At 47.1% G+C, this 22,835-nt stretch overlaps 1 protein-coding gene across 2 annotated transcripts in view; it reads left to right on the plus strand.

Annotated features, from left to right (window-relative positions):
* Positions 1 to 203: 203 nt before the first annotated feature.
* Positions 204 to 22,835, plus strand: part of GAD1 (glutamate decarboxylase 1) — a 39,348-nt gene continuing 16,716 nt past the window's right edge. The window contains exons 1-6 of one of the 2 annotated variants that reach the window (XM_060106047.1): positions 228 to 309; positions 3,693 to 3,755; positions 9,608 to 9,766; positions 11,106 to 11,348; positions 15,940 to 16,030; positions 21,260 to 21,296. In XM_060106047.1, coding sequence (XP_059962030.1) covers positions 228 to 309; positions 3,693 to 3,755; positions 9,608 to 9,766; positions 11,106 to 11,348; positions 15,940 to 16,030; positions 21,260 to 21,296 — 675 coding nt within the window. Of the gene's footprint in view, positions 310 to 3,692; positions 3,756 to 9,607; positions 9,767 to 11,105; positions 11,349 to 15,939; positions 16,031 to 21,259; positions 21,297 to 22,835 lie in introns of those variants that run through there. The other variant, XM_060106046.1, reaches the window with a different exon arrangement.

Here is a 22,835-nt window from a genome sequence, read left to right on the forward strand (position 1 = left end):
CCAGCCCGGCGCACCCCGACCCAGCCCGCTGGCTGCCGTTCCTCTAGCCTCTCTCTCCCGAGCCTGGACTTCAGCGGGAGCGTCCGCGCCCCCGACCGCTCAATCGTCTCCCGCGCGCCGGACCCCTGAATCCCTCCCCGTACAGCTCTCGCTTCTCTTTGCAGCCTGTTCCTAAGCCCGGCCGGCCGAGGACCCCGGACAGCAGAGGACAGGGGACAACCGAGCAGATGGCGTCTTCGACCCCTTCTTCGTCCGCAACCTCCTCGAACGCGGGAGCGGACCCCAATACTACCAACCTGCGCCCCACAAGTAGGTCCTGCTCCAGTTTCCTATCAAATGGGCTGCGGGGAAGATGGGGGCGCTGGGACGTGAGGAGGCTGCGCTGGCTGAAAGGGAAGGGGGAGCGCGGAGATGATGGAGGCTAGAAAGAAATGGGGCCCTGACCCAGGTCCCGACCAAAGGTCGTTCGACTGCCAGGGATGCTAGGCGATTCCAGGGCGCTAAGGCAGTGGGAACCACGCAGGGACTGAGCGGCGACGAGAGGCTTCGCTTGGAGGCTTCGCTGCGGGGGAAGGACGCGCGGCGAGGGTGTTGTTTTTGTTGTGTGTGGTTTCTTTGCTAGGTGGGACGACGGGGGTCAGCGCAAGGGGCGGTGTGAGGAGCTGGGAGTCTCAACGGGAATAGAGAGTCTTCTGTCTTCGGCTTTCGTTGAGCCGAGATCTGACCCCTCCCCCCCTCCTTTACCCCTGCGTTGTGCTCGAAGTCTGTAATCAGCGGAAATTTCGACGTTAATTGCAGCTTTTAGAAAACTCGGGGTCCCTAATTGCTCCAAATTTGCGTCGAGCTATTGACGAGTGAGGAAGAAGCCAGGGGCGAGAAAAAAGCATAAAATGGTTTGAGATTAAGCCTCGACATTTTAGACAATTAATTACATTTCAGAGACAAAAAAAAAAAAAAAAAAAAAAGCGGGCAGCATCCTGAGTGACAAGAAGTGGGGAACCAGGAAGAGTCCAGAAGGTTTGCCAGGGCAGGAGGAGAGAGCAGCCCTCTCTTTTCTCCAGGGCAGGAGACCTGTCAGCAATGAACACCTCTCGAAGAGAGAGGAAGAAAAGGGGAACCAGATAAAAGCGGCTGGGGAGATGTATGCTTACCCAACCCTAGCTCCGTGCGACTCCTCAACCCATTTCCAGAATCTGTCTTTAATTCGGATTGATTTCCAGCATCTTTGTAGAGATGTGGAGATGAGGGAATTGTTTTCCTTTTTCCACTTTGGATGGAAATGCGCTCCCTCCAAATCCATGAGCTCCAGATAGTAACGGCCCCAGAATTTCTATATAAAAGGGCTTAGGGATGGCATTGTGGTTAGAAGGAGGCTCATTGCTTCGCTTTTATAGCACTTTCTATAAGCTTGAGAAAACATCAGTTGTTCCCATCAACGAAGGTTGGCGCGGGGGGTGGGGGGTATCGGGTAAGCCCTCTATCCAACCCCTAGGTGCTGCCCTTGGCTTCCCGGCTGGAGGCCTTCTCTTAAATTCTTAGGCGGCGTTCCAGTTCCCTTTGCAGCTCCCTCTCCCCGCCCCCGAGGCAAGCTACAATTACCCACACAACAAAGAGGGGCTCAGGAGAGCCGCCAGCCTTGGTGGCGCGAGAGCCGGGCACTGGCTACCAGAGCTGGTCGGAACAGGCCAAGAGAAACGGGAGGCCTGCGCGCCTTTGTCTGTTGCTCTGGCCCCGATGGATTTCTTTTCCAGTTCTCTCCACATTTCCTGCCCCTTTCTTTGCTGTCTGGCAGGGGTGGGCGGCCGTTGTGTTCACCCATCCTCGAGTCCTGCACCCCTACTGCGCCCCTACTTCCCAGAGGCAGCCAGCAGCGGAGTTCATGTGCCCAACCGCGGGTCCCAGACCCAGCAGAGGAGCTGACCCGAGTTCGCTCATGGCCGGGCGCGCCCGGAATTTGCCAGGGCGGAGGGAAGATAGCCGAGAACTGGGCCCAGGAAGAGCATGCAGCACCTGTCCTGAGAACGCCGCCGCCGGCCCCGACAGCCCAGCCGCCGTGAGCATTCTAGGCTGTGTGCGCACGCCTGGCTCTCCACCCATCCTTGCCCTCCTTTGCAGACACATCCTCGCCCGCCCAGCTGGCTCTGCTTCTCTGCCCCGCCAGGGTCTCCTGGGAGGTGGCGTTGCTCAATTCGCACAACCTTACTCGACCTCTTGCTCCGGCGATGCCTCCTCCTTGTTCTCAGCCACTCGGTCTTCCCTACTCTGGCTACGTCAAAGGATCTCTCTCACTTCCTCTTCCCATCTCTCTTTCCCTTTCTTTCACTGCAATCCCCAACTCTAAAAGGCAGTGCCATGGGTCTGAACTCCAACGCCACAGCTGAGTGACCTTGGAAAACTCTCCTAGCCTCTCTGAGCTTCAGTGTTTTTATTTGTAAAGTGAGTCTTAGATTAACACTCCTCTTGCTTCATAGGGTTATGAGGATTAGGTGAGATGGCGTTTAAAATGAAAGCACTCTATCGGATGAAAATAGCTCTTTACCTGCCAGGCATTTTTATTAGGGTTTAGCTTTCGCACCGATTTACTACTGTCTGTTGCAGGAACTCCATCTGTGACACGCTCTCTCTTTGACGTCGGGCTAGTTCTTCTCCCCGCTGGGGCTCTGTTGTGCCTCGGGTTTAATGGATGTCACTCTCCTTATCGCAGCAAACACTCGCGCCCGGCTGAAGGCACCGGCCCGGATGGGGTGGGGGATGGGAGTGATTGGAGGCGCCTTGCTATGAGGAATCCGAGGGGAATTTCAGGCTAGGCCCACTACACCGGCTCGCATGCAGGCTCTGCAGGCACCCCCGTGCTTCCGGCTGGAAGTTGAACCCCGAGGGCAGGATAGACACTGAGGAGTTTGAGAACACGGCAGCGCCTGAATCCGCGATTCAGACCTGGAGAAAAAGTGTCTGATTCCCTTCGCCTTCGCCTGCTCCAGATCCGAGACGTCCGAGGGAAGGGTTAATGAGGGGCAGGTTGGGAAGAGGGGGCAGGGGATGAGACCCGAGGCGCACTATTGTCTTGCCGACTCCCCGGTCCCACTGAAGAGCGGCCATGCCAGCCCGACCATCTAGTCAAATACTATTTTTCACCCAATTAATTCCTGAACTCTTCTGCGACCCCATTTCATGCCAGTTTATTTTAAGCTGCCACTCGGCTGGAGACCCGCCAAGAAATTATGAGACGTGTTGGTCCCAGATGTCTCTGTGTTCCCTTTCCCAGCCGCTGTGGTCGCCCTTCGAGTCTGTGGGGCGGAGACCAAGGGACAGGGCCTGCGGGTGGGTGTTGGGCTACTCGAGGAGCTGGGCCTGGCCCTTTGCACCTGCGGTCAGCCCTGTCCCACTCCGACCCCGCCTTGGCGGCTACCGCATCGTGGTCGCTGGGAGGCCGGGCGGGGCGCTGGGTGCGTGGCCTCTCAGAGACACTGTTCTGTACCTGAGGTCGGAGCAGGAAGGGACTGTGGTGGGGTCTCGGGGGGCACGAGTCTCCCCGTCGGCCCAAAGATCTGGCTCTTAGCTCCTTTCGGGAAAGAGCTTTTTAATGAGGCACACTGTTGAAGACCTGCCCCTACCCTCCCCAGAAAACCTTTGCCCTCGACCGGGTGCCGGACTGTCCGAGCCTCACTGATCGCACGTCTCTTGGTTTCTAGCGTATGACACCTGGTGCGGCGTGGCCCATGGATGCACCAGAAAACTGGGGCTGAAGATCTGTGGTAAGTGAAAGGGCCGGCTGGGGCCCCAAAGGGGCTGCGAGGCGAGCGGGCTTTGCGGGTTTGGGAGAGTGGGACGTACGCGGAAGGGAATCCTGGCTCTTGGGTCTGTTTTCTAGTGTCTAGAGCCCCTACGCCCGGCAGAGACGCTCCTCTACTGGCCTTGACCTTCCTCTGCCCTCTCCTGACGTGCCCCCGAGGGACCTTTTCCGATGGGGGGCCCTGGGCTACTTGAGACCTCGGGGCTCCCCTAGCTGGGCGCGAGCACAGCGCCTCCGCGCGACAGCCCCGCTCATCTTGCCCGGCGCTTTGGCTGTTCTGACCCATGCGCTCGGCCTACGCGACGCGAAGGCGGCATAAAAAGGTCCGGGTTTACTGGAGAGCAGGCCCAAGGCAAGACATCCGCCTTAGACGGTAGCTGACGCATCGTATTCCTTCCCTCTCCACCATCGCGCGTTCAAAGTGGCTTCCTTGGCTGGATATTTTTTGCCCGAGATGTCAAAACGGATTCAGATTTCGTTCTTTAAGGCCTTGGAGGCCAAGAGAAAGGATTGCCTGCAGCCCTCGGTGGCCTGCCTGGAGGAGGTGCGGGCGGTGCAAGCTAGAGGGTTTGCGGAGCTTGCCCTTGAAGGAGAGGAGGGAAGGGAAAGGGGGCAGAGGGGGCGTGGGGCTGCAAGACGGAAAGCGGGTATGGGGCACGATTTGCTAGAGAGGAAGGAAAATAGATCTGGGAGCTGGACGGGAGAAAGAACTGCTCTCCGGAGACGTAAGGATCTAAAATGAAAACGCCCAAGGGGTGTAATTTTTTTTTTTTTTAAGGAAAAAGGGAGATTTGTTCGAAGGGACACAGCTGAGTGGCTCCGGCTGAATAATGAGAACTTGCTTTCCTTGCTACATTTCACCGTCTAAAATTTCTAGCCTTATCGGGCCAGAAAATACGGACGTCCTCGGTCAGGGGGTGGAGAGGCGGGGTAAGATTAACGAGGGGCTTATTAAAAGGCCATCCGTCAGCTGCTGCGCGCTGGAGATAGTGGCGGCGCAGGCGTAGGCACGCACGCTCAGCCCCGGGAGCGCCCGAGAGTGGGCCGGCGAGCCGGTGGTCTCCGGGCCTGACCTTCCCAGCTGCCCTGCATTCCGGGGCCCCAGGGAGGCGAGAGTTTGTGGCCGGAGCGAGAGGAGTTACTTAGCAGCTTTTGGGAGACACCCTCCCTTCCCCGCCTTGCGGCGCGGCGTCCTCCCTGCGTTTCTGGGGCTCTGCCCCCTGATACCAGAAGCAGCTTTACGGTGAGGAAGGGTTGCTCGACTCCAGGACCTAGCCGTTTTGCAGGGAAAGCCCAGCCCTGCGGCGGGGAGGCCCCGGCGTTTGGCCCTCTCCCCAGCACGCTAGGCCCGCGGGGCGAGGCCTGGGCCGCGTCCCCGCGCTGGGGCAGCTGGCGGCAGCCGAGCTTTGTTCTATAAATAGCCCCCTTCTCCCGCCGCCATTCTCGGCTTAATGGGCCGTTTCGCGCCGGGTCCCTTCGGCGCCCAGGCAGCAGCCGTCATTGTCATGCAGTCGGGCAAGCAGAACTGAGCGAGCCCTGGGCGCCCTCCACGGTCGAGGACAGGGTTGGGGGAGGCTTGGGGTGAGGGCTGCTTTCCTCGCGGTCCTAGGCCTGCCTAGCCAGCGGCCTTCATCCATCCCCATCCCCGCTTCCCGGCCTCGGCCCTGGGCGGTGCCCCCTGCTGCCCCGACTGCAGACCCTCAGGGTCTGAGGAGAAGAGAAGGTCTAAACGCCGCTTCGGGGACACACCCGAAGGGACCCGAAAAGGTAAAGGGGCAGGAGCATCCCTGGGTCCGGGAATAGATGTCCAGGCACAGGGGTACGGGAATTGGGGAATAGAGGTTTGCATCACCTTCCCCTGAGGGAGAGCTTTTGGGCATTTGGGGGCTACCATCCTCAAGGAGTTTCTTCTCTGTTTTTACCCACCTCCCCAACATTAATTTCAGGAAAGTTGAAACCCCTGTGACAGGAGAGGGCTGGTAGTGTGTTGAGGGAAAATTGCCTTCTGCTAATACACGTGCTTTGAGGGCCACAGGTTAGGAGGATTTACAATAGGTTTGATTCTGAAAGGAAACAAAACAACAGGAGGATTTGTTTTCCATACTTTGCGTCAGCTCTGGCTTTCCATTTTAGTCTAGTTACCGGAGGCAAAGTGCAGTCTTTGGTTTTGACTTTAATCCACAGACCCCTCCCCTCCTCCACACACAGATTCCCCCACTCCCTTCATCCCAGACCTTCACGGGCTTGAAAGGTGCCCTCTTGACCTGACACTCCAGGTTGGTTTGGCCTTTCACCTTAAGAGAGTTGAGGGGGGCCTCCCTGGTGGCGCAAGTGGTTGAGAGTCCGCCTGCCGATGCAGGGGATACGGGTTCGTGCCCCGGTCTGGGGATCCCATATGCCGCGGAGCGGCTGGGCCCGTGAGCCATGGCTGCTGAGCCTGCGCGTCCGGAGCCTGTGCTCCGCAACGGGGGAGGCCACAACAGTGAGAGGCCCGCATACCGCAAAAAAAAAAATAAATAAATAAAAAGAGAGTTGAGGGACTAATGGTCATCTTCTCACTTCAAGATCCATTGCCCTGGGGGACCCATCCATTGCCCTTGCCAAGATTCCACCCCACCTCCTCTCCTACCCCCTCTCCTACCCCCTCTCCTGGATCCCCCCACCCCGCAGGAAGACAAGGCTGCAAGGAAGGCCCCTGGTCTCACTAGTGGAGCCCTTAGCTCCGGAGGCAGAATCCTGTGGGAAAGCAGTCAGCCAGAAGAAACCCAGGGTCTTGCCAAGAGGTAGAGAGCCGGGTGGCCACAGGCATGATAGCATGACCTAAATCGAAGGAGATGCAGGGAGCCCTAAGTTCTGGGCTCTGCTAACTTCCCAGTGTGTCCTTGGGCCTCAGTCACTTCTGTATTCAGAGGTCCCAGACTGGCTGCCAGTTACAGACCCTGAGCTGTTTTATTTAACCCATGCAGTGTGTGTGTTTGTGTGTGTGTTTAATTTTGTGTCAGTCACCAACTTTTAAATATACATTTCAAATATTCTGTATATATGATGGCTCTCTTGAAATTAAAAAAAAAGTTTGAGGTGGGGGAGAGATCTGGCAGGGTACTTATAGCCCAGAAAAATCAGGAAAAGAGCCCCTTCCTCTAGGGAGATGCAACTCCATGCTACAGCTTAGTGAGAGACAGCAAGGGAGTTGGGCTTCAAGCCTCACTTGCGCCCTTGGCCAGGTGCCCTTATGCCAGGCTCAGTTTGAAACCCCACTTGGAAACAACCAGCTTGAACCAGGTGCTCTAATTCCTCACACCTCCCCCGCCTCACGGGGCTGATTAGGCCTTTGAGTTTGGGGGCAGCTGTGAGGACCAGCAGCAGGATCGCCCCTCGGCTCATAGGTGGAAGCTAGCCAGGGTGCTACGACCGGGCCAAAGCTTACCGCAGCTTCGGCTCCCCTCCGCTTGTCTCTTTGCCTCTTAAGAATGTTCAGCTAAGCTACCTTAAACTAGGTCCTTATAGCTGAGGTATAGAGCAAAAGGGAGTACAGTCTGCTTTAGTCTCAGGGACCTCTGCTTCCAGGACCCCTTGCTAGCCAGGGAGGTCATCAAAGCACTGACCTCAGTGTCATCCACCACCTCATTATCCTTGGAGAAGCATACGAACCTCCAGAGCCTCTCAGAGCCCAGAGAGGCCCGGCTCCTTGACCTTATTTTTGAGGCTCCCAATATTTTAGAAAACAAATACCTTCCAAAAAAGTGATATTCCAAAAATAATATCCATTAAGTGTTTATATTAGCAAATTAATGGTTTTTAACACAAATTATAATGCAATATAAGTGTGCTTTGCATAGGATAATTATAAGATGTATAGAAAACACTAATTCCTTGTGCACTCCAGGAAGTGTGGTCCAGGAATGGGATGCAGGTTTAAAGTGGCGTAATTGGCATCTTTCATTCCTATCAGGACACCTCTGGGAATGCCTGTGAGAAGAACTCCTTTGGAGATAATATCCAAAGCCCACATGCAGGTCCTAGGTCCTTTCCCACCTAGGAAAGGAGTTGCTAAGGGGTTTCAAGGCAGAGACTTTCCCAGGGAGTGAGTCAAAACCAACCAGAGGTCAGAGACCTAAAGAGCAGGAGTTCAGCTAGGCAAGACCTCACCTCCATTAGGGCACGTGGACTTGGTCTTTTCAGCCTGCCTGAAACAAATTCCACTGCTGCCTGTTTGGGTGGAGGGGGGCAGCCTCACTCAGGAGCCAGGTGATACTGCATCCCTCTGGCAAATGAGCGCTAGCTTCCCATTTTGGACTCTGGGGATTTGGAGGAGGAATTCAGAAAGTAGGAGCAGAGGTGACGGGGAGGATGCACCCCCCCCATCTTTATACCCAAGTGTGGAGCTCTGTTATAGTGTATTTCCCCCCTTCTGATGTCCTTTAGAGCTTTAGTGATAAGTTTTAAAGGTGCTGGGAACAATGAAAGGCCTGGTGCCTCTGCCTTCCTATTCTTCCCTCCAAAAATAGACCCTGCTTCTGTGTGTGGGAGGATTCTAATCACTGCAACTTTCCCCCTGCATCCCTCCTTCCTCCACCCCTCACCACTGAATTGCAGTCCTGGGGAAGTAAAGCTGAATTCCCCAGATTAACTTGCCTCTCATCCAACCTCCCGGGACTTTCCTCCAAGCCTGCCTTGTGACGTATGTGACTCCCCAAGGATCTTGGTATCTACAAATACAGCTTTGGGGTCACCAAGAAGCTTAGAACTTTCTTCCTCTTTTCAGGGTGTTGCATTTCAGACTAAGATTGAGGCTGAATTGGAGGAGATGCTAAGGGAAGGAGCAGGTCTGCAGGTCCCGAGCCCCAGAAGGGACGGGTGGAGGTACTGGGGGAGGAAGTGTGCTCCTGGTAGGCAGAGCCTCAGCCCTTTCAGCTCAGCCTGCTTCTGGGTTTGCCACTGGTAGTGTTTGCACTGCTCACCTCAGGCAGGAGAGATTTCCACTCCTTCTGAGGGGCAGGGGGGAGGTGCTTTGACTCCCACCCTGGGCTCAGAGTTCACCTCTGGGGAGTTCTTGGATGGCTGTCCAGCTTTATTACATTGTTGGTCACCATCTGCCAGTCTGCAAGCTCCTGGAGAAGAGGGGATCTGTCTCATTTATCTTTATCTGTCCCTGGTCCTAAAGGCTTAGTAAAGTCCTTTTCCACAGTAGGTGCTCACTAAGTATTTATGGAATTAAATGTCACCACACATAACATTTTAGGTTTTCTTGTCTCTTTCTCCAATACCTTTATTTAAGGAGGGGGGGGGGGAGACAGGGAAAGCTGCCCTTCCGTTTTGGGTCAGAAAAATTAAACTTACATTCAACCCTGGTAGCATTTACCTGGTGTCCAAGGAAAGCATCTTCCCCAATCCTCAGTGCTGGTCCTCACCCCCTCCTCCCTCTGGTTGCACAGCCCATAAACCCAGAGCTGGCAGCATCCTCTCCGTTTGTGTCCCTTCCCTTAAAACCCCATCCTGGGGCTGGTTACTGGAGTGGAAGCTGTCCAATTGACTTAATTCTGCGTTCACTGTCATGTTCAGAGAGGAGAATGGGCTTCACTTACTGTTTTTCTCTCTTGCATGACTGGGTCTGTGCCACTGACGATGCTTAGCACTGCCCCCTCCCCGCCTGGAGGAGAGCAGTGCCGGAGCCCTTACGTATAAAACAGACACACTCAGCTTCTATTCAAGAAGAGTGAGAACCCTGCTTGGAGAGTCGACCTGGGCCAGCAGCTGACCCTCCAAGGCTGGGAGTTTGGTGCCCTTCCTCTGACCCAGCTTCTTGTGCTACAGGCTTCTTACAAAGGACCAACAGCCTGGAAGAGAAGAGCAGGCTTGTGAGCGCCTTCAAGGAGAGGCAGTCCTCCAAGAATCTGCTTTCCTGTGAAAACAGCGACAGGGATGGCCGCTTCCAGCGCACAGAGACCGACTTCTCCAACCTGTTTGCTCGAGGTAGTCCCCACCCCCAGCCCTAGTGCTGTCCAGTAGGTTGCTTATTGGAGTTTCTTTACTTTTTCCTGAAATCTTGCTTCTTTTACAAAAAAAAGTCATTATTCTCTCTGAACCATCATGAAACTGCTTTCCCAACATTTGAATATAATATACTCCCTCCTTCCCTATTGCCCAGGTATCCATCATTTGAAAGCTGGATGAGGGCAATCAGTTAAACAGCCAACTCTAAAGATACTTGCAGGGACAAATACACAGTCATAGAATCTCAGAATCCAAAGAAATCTTTCATATAAGAAAATCCAGCTATTCCCTCCATAGCATTTATCCTCCAAGGGTGGTGCCCACAACAACAAAATCACCCTGTGGGAAGCTGTGTAGCTGGGCGTCATGACCAAGTGCTGTCCTGAAGGTCATTTTCCTTTTGAAGGTCTTTCACTCATTACCACTGCCCCTACAGCAGTGGTCTCAGGAGGTGCTTTCCTAGTCTTTCCCGACCAGCTCAAAGGTAAACCCACCTCCCTCCCCCTTCCGTGAACTCCCCACAAGCCATGCAGGCCAAACCAGAACAGTATACAAGATTCACTAAACCTTGGAGAGATAATCCAAAGAATAGACACAGAGCATCATATACAGCCAGTCTGTTCTTGAGCTATGGCTGACAAATTCAGTTGGGGCCCCCTACAGCTTTCCCCCCCAGCTACCCCCCAGCCTGACTCTACCTAACAGAGGCCAGAACCCAGAGTCACCTTCTGGCATCCCAGAGGCCAAGCCCTAAAAGGTAAGGTCAAGAGAGGGGCAGTAGTTCCCTCTCCCACCTTCCTGAGCCCCACTTTCCAGTTCTAGTTTTCTGTCCAAGGACAACATAAAGAACCATCCTCTTCGGTGTGACCTCAGCCTCTACCCACAGAAGCCTCACCCGCCACCAGCAACAGATCAAGCACATCATAACACCAAACCGAAAGCCCAGTATCTGAGCCAGATGTACAGAAGCACACCTGGTACTAGGGGAGCAAGACAGATGCCCTATCCATCACACTCCTGACGGGTGCCCAAATGGATAGCTGCAGGGGCAGGCTGCTCATGGCTTCTCAAAGCATTTCATTTGTGAGCAGCCTAACTATCAGAAACTCTGTGAACCCCCAGAGAATATATGCAGCACTTCTGTGTATACGCCAATGTACATTGTTCTGGGGAGATGGTACATCAGATTCTCAATGCATGCATATCCTGGAAGAAAATCAGTCCTATAAAGATAACGGATATTAGGGATTTCTAAGCTGACTGAGGAAATCCGGATACGAGTCAGGTGATAACCACTCATGGGCTTCCCACCCCCCAGATCTGCTTCCGGCCAAGAATGGGGAGGAGCAAACTGTCCAGTTCCTGCTGGAGGTGGTAGACATACTCCTCAACTACGTCCGCAAGACGTTCGATCGCTCCACCAAGGTGCTGGACTTCCACCACCCCCACCAGCTGCTGGAAGGCATGGAGGGCTTCAACCTGGAACTCTCTGACCACCCTGAGTCCCTGGAGCAGATCCTGGTTGACTGCAGAGACACCCTGAAATATGGCGTCCGTACAGGTAAGGGTGAGAGCCAGGTGGACACACAGTGGCAACCTTGGCCTGTGTCAGACCTTTGCCAGTTGCCAGGATGTCAAAGTCATGTTGAAGGAGAAACACAAACCCAGGTGAAGGAAGGCAGCAAAGCGCTCCATGACCTCAGAACCACCAGACACAGTGACAAAATCCCATCATTATTTATTGTAAAAATATATTTAAAAGATACAGATACATGGTGCTGTGTCAAGTTCTGTATCAAGAGTTTTAATTCTTGGTTTGAGGCTATTCACAACCTAAAGAGAGCAGAATGATCCATTCTCTACTTCTTTTCTTGCTTCCATTTTCACGCCTACTTCATTCTGATAAATCCAACCCTTGCCTGTCCCTGAAACTGGGGAGAATTGGGCCCATTTCCTTTTCTTTCTGTACTAGTTTCCTAGGGCTGCCACAGCAGATTACCACAAACTGGGTGACTTAAGACAACAGAAATTTATCATCTCACAGTTCAAAAGGCTAAAAGTTCAAAATCAAGGTGTCTGCAGGGCCATGCTGTCTCCGAAGACTCTTGGGAAGGAGCCATCCTTGCCTCTTCTAGCTTCTGATGGTTGTGGGAATTCCTTGGCATTCCTTGGCTTGTAGATGCATCCCTCCAATCTTTGCCTTCATCTTCACATGCCATTTTCCAAGAGTCTGTGTCCAGGTTTCTCTCTTCTTTGGATTAGTGCCTACCCTAATCCAGTATGGCCTCATCTTAACTTGTTTACATCCACAAAGACCGTATTTCCAAATAAAGTCACAGGAATCAGGGGTTAACACTTGAACATATCTCTTACAGGACACAATTCAACCCACCACACCCTCTATTTGCTGGCCCAAAAGCCACACACTTAAACACCCTTTGCATTCTACTCCATTCTCTGGAGTTCAGGTATCCTGTGGCACCAAATCCTATCTCCAACAGGGAGCCCTGGAGGACGCCCTCTTGCCTCCTTTCCATGTTATAGGAACTCTCTCTACTCAGCAATCCTGGCCAAGTGGTTACTCTCCAGTTGCCTCAAGTTGAAGGACTTCTGGGACCTCTGTCTGGCTCTTTCTAAGCCTAGGAATCAAGCAGTGGTTTCTTCTCCCTACCGTCTTCCCCCACTGCAGCCTGGCTCTCCTGAGCTCTTGGGCAGACTGATGTACAGGAATTGGCAGTCCATAGCATGGTTGTCCCCACAGAGGAGCCCCTGAGGCCATGACTGGTAGCCTCTTGTTCTTTTTTCTTTCTCTCTCTCTCCTTTATTATCCTGCTCACTCTTCCTAGTCATTTGAAGATATGACTGGGGAGGGTGTCATAATAGGGCTGAGTAAGGCTATTGGATGTCAAAAACAAGGGTTATAATGAAATAATGAGGCTGGCCAAAGAGGCATTTTTAAATAATGAATCCCAAACAGCTTTTGAAGTCTGCCAACACCACTGGTATAGGTGTAGCTTCCTTGAATAACTGCAAGATGGACAAGACTCAATTATATTACAAAGTCTGTGTTTGATTTTTAAAGAAAAGCATGCTCATCAATTTAGTTACATCTCACCTTGGTCTGATGGCTAATCTGTTCCTGGTGGAGATCAAGTTGTTATTTGGCTAGGAAAAAAAACAGTCAGAATTCTCCGTGTATGTTTTAGCTTGACTAGCTTTGGTCCACTATTTTTATTTTGTCAGTTCACGCCACAAACACTTTATCAGAGAGATGAGACCACGTACATTTATCATGAAAACTCAGAATAGTGTTGCCCCTCAAAGAAAAATACATGGATTTGTCATAATAGCAACTCATATCGCCTACAAAACTGAAGTATCACGTGGTCAGAGAAGCATGGACTCTTACTAGAGTGTGTGAATCCAATTAGATACTTAGCCTGGAGCCATTCATCCCTGTTCTTCAGAGCAGCTTCTAGAAGCAGATATTTGCATTTGTAGAGTTCAGTCTTCAGGCAATGTGAATCCTGCATCACAGGGTGTTGACCCTGGCAAACTATACTGTTGCTTTCATGGGGAAAACACATTTCCTAGTTGCTGGTCTGTAGTTTAGATGGAGTTACTGGAGCAATAGAGTAAACCCACAGGTATTCTGCAGTGGAAGTGGAAGATATTTTTTAAGAGTATTAATGCACAGCCAGAATAATGAATAGGGTTTTAGAATGAAAACATACTGATCTGGGAAGTGTCTGTGGAGGGATGATGATGGCCTTTGGAAATTTCCCTACAAATTAACAAAGACTTCTGAAAAAGGAACCAATGTATATACACTCTCCAAGAACTGAGAGAAACGCTAGTCAGCCCTCAGTCACAGTAGACATGCTGACTTCCTTAGTTTTCCTTTTTTGAACTTTTTATCATGGAAATTTTAAACTTATACAAAAATAAAACAGTGTAATGAACCCTGTATACCCAACACCCAGCTTCAGCTATTAGCAGCTCTTGCTAGTGTGTTTCACCTGACCCCACCCACTCCCTTCTCTTCTATACTATATGGAAGCAAATCTCCAGCATAATATTATTTCATTCATAAATATTTTTTATCCTCAAGGACTGAAAAAAAACACCTTATCATTGGTACATCCAAAAAAAATTTATAATTTTTTAATATCACATAGTCAGTGTTCAAATTTCCAATTGTCTCATGAATGTCATAAATGTTTTATTTTGTTACAGTTTGAGTCAAGATCCACAAAAGTCCCCCACATTGCAATTGCTTAATATGTCTCTTAATCAATAGATTTCTTCCTGCATCTTTTTTTTTGAAGCTTATTTGTTCAAAAATTTTACTTTAAAAAATTACTCTTTCTTTCTCTCCAACCTGACTCTAAGCCGTGTGCTGCTCACCACCACGTCTATCATGTGTTAGTATTTTTGTTGACTATAGACAGTTGAAATTGAAATTGAAATTTAGGTCATTTTGTTGCTTGATAGAAATTCTGGTATGAGATTTTGGGGACATTAAGCTATAGCCATAAGAGGAAAGTAAGGTTTGGGGGGACTTGGTGTCCTTTTATATTTTAATAGACCATGAGATACTGTTTCGCTTTTGTTTGAGGGTATTTGTGTCAGTCTGTCTGTCTGTCCATGTCCATCTTTTGTCTCTGCTATGCGATGTGATTTTGATACATTGTCACATGGTGTGATTGCATTTATTTATCATTCAATCTTGTCTTAAAATGAAATGTTTGTTGTTAGGAGTTTTCAAATGGGTATTGTGTGTGTGTGTGCATAAATATATATACACACACACGTGTATGTGTATATATATGTACATACATATTTATATTTAAATGGACTTCAACAAAATTAGTTATGTTGTAGGAGATCGCATAGATTTTGTTGGCACTGAGCCGAGTAGAGCAAAATGGACCAGCTTAAGCTATTTAGAGTAATCTACATGAATGTCTGGAATCTGGCCTTGAAGTTACACTAAGCTTACTGTTTATGCTTCTTTTATTCTTTCTAAAGATCAGTATTATTTTTCGAGGACTCTTGAGGTGCAGGGATCTGTATATTCTGCTATAAAAAGTCCTAGTCTAGATGTTCTGAATGAGTCCTCATCACAAGGAGGGAAGGATAGACTTCCTCAGAGAGGGGACTTAGACCAGGAACATTCCAACATTAGCTCTCTGACAGTTATTTCAGAGGCAAAAGCAATTTCCTCTGGAAACACAGCAGTCAGCACATCTTTCTAACACGAGTTCTCTGTCACACACCCCTAGATAATCTATTGCGTTGATGCCTTCGTGACAGCCAAGCCAAGCCTGCTGTATGGGGTTGAGTTTTTCTGTGAATGCCAAGTTGGCCAAAATTTGGCAATAATCCTGAATTTGCTGAGAACAAAGCCTGATAAAGCGTAGAGTAGGTTGAAAAGGACTTTTGAGTTACATAATAATAAAAATTATTCTATCAACAACTCAATGAGTGAATGAGGCTGTGTCTGCCCCTGTTTCACAGAGCAGATGCCAGGTCATCTCAGCAATACACCTAGTTTAACAGTCACCTGACTATATGTGGGCAAAACACACCAGTGCTTGGCATCGTGTTTGACTGACACAGAGGCCCAGAGAGTGATGGCACGCCTCGGCATCTGCCTCAGAGCTGGCACTTACCCTGGGCTTGGGTCGGTTCACAGAGCCACTGACCCCTTCTGAAGCCTGCAGTCTCTCCTCCTCCCTCAGCGTACCTTGATTTGGGGAATAAAAGCTGGAGGTGTTAAATTAAAAATTGAAATATTTATGGAGAAAAACAGGACCACCACATCTGGATTCGTATTTTAAAAACTACAACAGAGGAGCTCATCTGGAAATCAACGATACTGGACAGATTATTTGTTTTATGACACTGGATTTTTTAAAATTTAAAAGCATTATGCTTTAGAAACATGTACGTTTGGGAGACATCTTCAATGGTAAAGGTTGGTATAGGGTGGGTTAACATGCCCTTCCTTCAGTATTCTTGGGCAGCCCTATTAGACCATTGGGATAGAGGTCCCATCACTGTGACCTAGTGGAGTGGACCTTTTGATTCGAAGACAGCTTTAAAAATCTGGATTTGCCTTGATGCTTGTCTGTTACTTACCTCTTTAGGTCATCCTCGATTTTTCAACCAGCTCTCCACTGGACTGGATATCATTGGTTTAGCTGGCGAATGGCTGACATCAACTGCCAATACCAATATGTAAGTCCCACATATTATTTCCATGTAAGCAAACATGATGTCTGAGTATGGCTTGTTGTATTAAAAGTCCAATTCCAATGGTTCTATAATAATTTTATTAAAGTGTGCCCTAGTCATCTTTTCTCTTAAAATCTTTTAGGTTTATCACAGTTCTGAGTTAAAGGTAGATACTTGATAAACTATTTTTTAATTGAATAATGCAGTTTAATAAGAGCATGGTCATAAGAAGTAATAACTCTAGCTTTCAAAGTTTAGTGTGAAACTTCATGTTAAAAGACTCCATATTTCTTAATGATATATTTAAAGAGATCATGTTCTGGGGTATAATCTTGGTCCATTTTCCCACCCAAGCATATAGCTCCTTATCATTTAGGTCATTTTTTCTTCATAATTAAAGAGGCCATAAAGCCACAAACCAATTTGATCAGCCTATTGTTCAACTAAAAATTCTAAAACAATTCATGTAGCGATATCCCTTTGAAAGGAATTATATATCCCTTTCAAAATAACTTTTTCTGAATGTGAAATTTTTTCCATACTTGAGTAGGCAAAGCCTTTGTTTGTTTCTAAGTTCTTGTAAATTTATTTGAAACTGTCTCTAAGGTCCTGGCGGTAGGAGGGTTGTGTGTGCAAGTAATACCTGGGTCGTCTTCTGGTAATCACCCCACAGTTTCTTCTACACACACGTGCCATCTTTGGAGACAAGGACAGGTTACAAGTTGATGGACGGGCATCATAGCCTACTAAGTACTGTCTTTTCTTTCAACGCTCAGATAATGTTTTACCACTCTCTATGTATCCAGACAGTGGTACCACATTCTATGAAAGTATCCAGAGGGAAATAATAAAACAAGGTTATCGCAATAAGTTAAAAATAACTACATAAGAATTATATGGGTTTTAGTCACTGTGGAAATATTTGGAAAATAACCGTACACTTTATAGTTCATGGTAAAGTAGATTTGAAAAATGAATTTAGGTGAAAGGGTGGTGTTATTTAAAATGAGAAATTCCATTTGACATCAAGATAGAATGTAAGTTATTAAAGTTCAAGGTATTCTATTTTTCTTAAAGTACTACCAGCCACAGAACCTGAAAGGGCATTTTAAACTTATATATTGATTTGTGTGTGTTCCAAAGCTGTTTAATGCTGTGACTCAAAATACTTAACTACATTCAGAAAAGTTTCTATTAATTAAGGCCTCCTGCTTTGTTTGCTAATTTAAAACAACAACAACATTTAAAAAGCAAATGTGACAAATGAAACCATTAGTGCTAAAAGGCATAAAAGATTAAATTGATTGAAAAGTCAAATGGTTTTCCTGCTCCCTACTTGCAAGTCAAGGTTAACTTCACAGAATGTTCATGTTGGATCACTGAGGCTCTGAAGGGCTAGGAGGAATTCAGGTCAAAGATACAATCACCTGTATGATCTCCTCAACAAAAAAAACTCCCCTTTGCAGTCTTTATGTTTATGGTTTGTGAGATAAAAATATATCAGCAAGCACAGACATCATAATATATTAATTATAATTTGAAAAAAGACAGTAATGTTTAACTGAAACATCTCACACTAAGGAATGATTTTAATTAGAAAGTACAGCTTTAAAAAAAAACAACTATTTAGAAAATAAATGAGAAAAATAGAGTAAAAGGTACATACCCATTAAGGCCCAAGTACCCTTATTAATATAGGCACCCAGTTCACCCAGTGTCTTTAAGTGTGTATTCTGTAGGCCACTCAGCTGTGATTTCCTAATATGTATAGCTCAGTCTCAAGGTAAATAAAAGGAATTCACCCCGTTGAACCATTTATGACCACATATTCTCCTAAAAGACTTTTCTTTAACCAGGGAAATCTCACAAATTCTCCTTTTTTTTTTTTGTATGTGTTCATAAAATGAAAGTCCCTTACTCTTCCCTTACCTCAGCTCAGCCATGAAACACTAAAATATTGTCCAACCATCTGAGGTCAAGGCCAGTCCAACTAAATGGCACATAGTAATTGCAGCTGTACTGAACAGTGGATATTTATAAAATATGATCCGATTCCAACAGATCGATAACAAAGGTTATTTAAAATACTGAAATAGTTTCTGTCAGTTCTAGAGACAAGGCATTGTCTGAAGAAGTAATAACTATTATCTAGAAATTGTTCTAAGCCAGTTCCTCTGGAAGATCAGGAAATGTGGCGGCGCTGTCAGGAGCTTATGCAGAAATTTGCTCCCTTGTGACAAGTCCTTCTCCAGCTGGGAACAGTGTTCAAAATAAGCCTGGGAAAGAATGGCAAAAGGATCTTTTTTGGCAGAGTAGGATTTAATTAGTGATACGCTCAGTATTTTGACCTGTACTTCATTGAGTTGGATGGCACTGGTAATAGAGAATAATAACTACATTCCTCAGTATACTCTCCCTAAAAGAACTATCCAATATCTTAATCCAAGTAGCAAAGTGTAAGGTATCTGATGGTTAGAATAGAAGGAACATTTATGCCCATGCTTTCACACCCGCCTGTGCATTCAGCTTTGAGATATATTCTTCCAAGCTAGGACTCAGTGAAGATCCAAAGAAAACGTCACCAATGTGTAGTTGGCCATGGCATGTACAGCTCTTTTCTTCCAAAACACAGGCACCGAGCAGGTGTAAACAACAGCCTGCCCTCAAGCACCTGATGATAATACATAACCCTAGTGGCAAGATCTATCACAGCCCTTTGTTATGAGGTTATGATTTCAAGTATCTAGCACTTTATTTTCATAGAAATTACACAGGAGAAATTTTCTATGGGAATTATCAGTCATTTTATACTAGTAGGCAGGTTGTTACAGAGGAGCCTGCAATAAGTAGTTCTCATTTGTCATAGAAAAGCAGCTGTGATGTAAAGGACATGGAATTCCAGCTTGGAAACATCCTACATGTGGGATCTTGAAACAACTCACTGAATTTCTCTGAGCCCCAGTTTCTTCTTCAGAAAAATGAAGAATAATTGTATCCACCTTACATAGTGGTTCTGAAGACTAAAAAAGACACCAGTCTTAAGTGCCCAGTGTATACAACGTACAATGCACACACCCAGGAAAGTCAGCCAGCCCATAGGTCACTGTTGCCACTTGCAACCCCTCCCTTCAACTTCCCAGCTCTTTTGTTTCTGTCTCTCATCATCTCTGGACACTAAAGGGGCTCACTAAGTTCCCCCTCAGGTGTGTTATCTTTTAAGGTAAAGATGGGCCACCCACCACATCCATAAGGAGGATAAAATCTAAGAGGAGTGTCAAGTTAGAGAATCAACATAGAAAATTATTTCTTCCTCTCATTAAAGAAGTTCCTGGTTTGGCAGTCACCAGGGATGCAGGATCCTTGTGCCTTCCTGGTTCATACTGAGGCATGTGGCTCTCATCTTCAATGTTACTTCATGGTGCAAGCTAGCTGCTGGAGTTCCAGCCATCATTTATGTGTTCCAGATCTCAGGAAGGAGTGCAGGCAGAGGGAGCCAGGAGGAAGGAAGGAAAGAAAGAAAAGAGGGAAGGAGGAAGAGCAAAAGGGAAACACACTCTTTACTTCTAAGAAACCTTCTCAGAAGCTCCACAAGACATTTCTCATAGCATCTCTTTAGCTAGAACTTAATCCAATGGCCACACCTAGGGAGGCTAGAAAATACAGTCTTTGATCTGGATGAACTGCAACTCCAAATAAAATTGAATGAAGGAAGGGAAATTTTGATACTGGTTAGCAACCAGCAGATTCTGCCATCAGAGAAAATCAGCTTAACAATCAGTTTGCCTCCATTAATCCCACTGGGAAGGTGAGTTGAACTACTAAAACAGGGCTGACTCACTACCCTACTCAGAATATAAAAACTCTCCTTTAGTGTCACTCCCTGAATGTCACAATCATACTGTTTTTAAACCCTTACTTTCAATCCCATGTTCTTATGCTTCAACCTAGAGCTTTTAGCTGGTTTAGTTTCTTATCCTCCGATTCTGAAATGTCATCTTGTGCTATGACTTCAGCATCAAACTAGCTTCTTCTGAATCCATATTTGACCTTTCATCTCTTGCCTTTATCCACTTTCATCTGTCATTTACGGAAGTGGTACCAAACCTGGAGTCCCAGTTGCAAGAGGAGACTCTCCTACAAGTGTATACAAAATGATGTCCATATCCTCATTGTCTTCCTGGAGAGAGGGACCATAGCTTTCCTAGGAGTCCCAAAAGTGTCTGTTATCTCAATTAAGTTAACAACCACTGCTCTAGGGTGAACTTCAAGGTCTTCTCTAAGGCTTTGGATGCAGGCAGACTCCCAGTTGTAAGCACGGCCCAGGATGAGAAGGCAAGTTCAGAGGAAGTGTCAGGAATGGGGGCACCACGTTAGCCCACGTGACAGTCCTGGCTGAGGATCAACAGCCGTGGGGCAATCTACCAGCTTCCAGGAGAGGATGTCAGGACTAAGGTCACGAATCGGAATAAGCTTGGTGTTAGCTGTGGGGTAACTGGTCCTTCAGACCCAGGCAGAGACTGTCAAAATAGGATGCAGCTAAGGCCAAGATGCTGGATTCATTCTAGTAAGCTTCCTCCTCAAGGTTGGGAATTGTCTTATGACATCTTTGTCTCCTCAGTACGTAAAAAGCCACTTGGAAGAAAATAGTCATTCATTAAATATTTGTTGAACAGAACTGAAAGAAAGGTTTCAGAATCGGGAACCTGGCATAAGTAAGGAAGCTGAGATAGATGAGATCAGATAATCTCACGATCAAACTCTCTAGACTCTTCCTCCTGATCCTGAGAGTAATAGCCATGTTCCTGGTAAGAAGACTAGTTCATGCAAACCTGGGCCCTAAGTTGATTCAAATCCTGAAGTGGACCAACCCTCTGGCCTTCAACCCCATCCTTTCTCCCTTCCCCATGTGGTTCCTGCACCAACTTGACTCTGGTCCAGCTTTCATCCAATCCTTGATACGGTTCTGATATTATGGTGTATGATTCCATTGGTTCCTTGCCTTACCCTAGAGAGCCTTCTCATTTGGTACTGTGAGACTTAAACACACACACTGCCACCAGTACCTCTTCACCATGCAAACATTTTTGCCATTCCAACATTTTCAACAATCAGTGGCACCGTTGATAACGCATTTGTTCAAGAATGGTTAGAACCACATCATGAGTTTGCCCCTTGGTACACTCAGCAGCACAGGCTAAACCAGGAATCCTTCTCTTCTTCTTCCTTTATCAGGCCATCAGACATGAGGGAGTGTTGGTTGCTACGGTGATGGGGCTCAGAGCAGAACCAAAGCATGATTGTGACCTCCAGAGGTGATGGTAACTGAACACATGATTTCCAAGGGTCTTCCTCCCAAATTCAAGGTGTCTCCCAAGGAAAATGGACATATTCTTTTTGCAAACAAAATTCTTCTACCAGAAGATATACCCTGAGGATCCTTCAGGATCTTTTTGTCCTCTTTTACCACCATGTGATTAATTTGATTACTTGATTTTTCTCCGTGATTAAAATTTAGTACCTTCACCTGGGTCTTTGTACAACAATTGTTGTTTCATCCTTGCAAATAGCTTTTCTAAATCATGAAGCCAGAAAAAATTCCCATTAATTCTCAGCATTGGCATTCAGCCTAAACACCCTAACCAGGGATGAAGTCTCCCCATATCACTTGGCTGAGTCAATCTAGGAATCTCCCTTCGGCGAGCATTGTCTGAGCCGAGCCCACAAACTCTAATGCTTAAGAAGGCCAAGCAAAAAGAAGAAAGATAAAGAGTCTCACAGTCAGTAAATACCTTTTTGTTTTCTGGTTTAATTTTCTGTAGATGGACCTTCTTTGATTTCTCTTAAGCCCTTTGCCTTGGTACCATGATTTTGTTTCAATGATTAGTCACCAGACTGTGTTTTGAATGGCTTTGAGAAGAGCATGGCTTGCTACTTTTAAGTCAGTTACTTAGAAGACAAAGCTAACCTACCAGAATATCTTGATGCCCACAGTTAGCTGTATATGCCAGTTGACATTCTTCTTGTTTTTTTTGTGATTGGTAATTAGAAAATCATCACTTATAATTATTCTTGACAGATACCGACTTCAGAGAATTATAGAAGCATTGCTGTCCTTAGGGATTATCAGTAGAAAAACCATGTAGATAATTATATTGAGATCTTTAAAACCTAGGTCAATACTTCCAATTATCTTCATGGTTAGCTTTCAGGTATTTACATTGTTTTTAAAAGATAGACTTTTTGGGAATTCCCTGATGGTCCAGTGGTTAGGACTCCGTGCTTTCACTGCTGAGGGCGCGGGTTCAATCTCTGGTCGGGGAACTAAGATCCTGCAAGCCACCTACCTTGGCCAAAAAAATTTTTTAAATAGACTTTGGCTCTTGGTTTTATAAATTCTACAAGTGTGAAGTTGGCAATCAGTTTTTTGTAAAATGTTGCAAACCATTTACATAGAATTTAGAATACATTTTTTCAATTAGCATTTGCATCATCCTATAATCTTAGAGGTGAAAGGGACCCAGAAAAGTCATTTTCTTTCTTTCTATTTCTCTGGGTGGACCACACCTAAGACATTCCGTTGAGATGAAAGTCTGTTTTGTTGGTGAAGAATCACAGAGCAGGTACTTCCACCACCTCTCTTGGTAACCCAGGATGGTTTCTAACATTTTATGATTGATGACAGTGCATTTCCAGGAAATTAATTGTTTTAGTGGTTTTAAACATCTTTTATTCGAACCCAAGTACAAATACTAAACCAGTTATCTGTGTTCCCCAAATAAGTGGTTTGACTTCTTTATTTTCATTCTTT

Source organism: Mesoplodon densirostris, chromosome 8 (assembly GCF_025265405.1).
Source record: "Mesoplodon densirostris isolate mMesDen1 chromosome 8, mMesDen1 primary haplotype, whole genome shotgun sequence".
NCBI classification, from domain to species: Eukaryota; Metazoa; Chordata; class Mammalia; order Artiodactyla; family Ziphiidae; genus Mesoplodon; species Mesoplodon densirostris.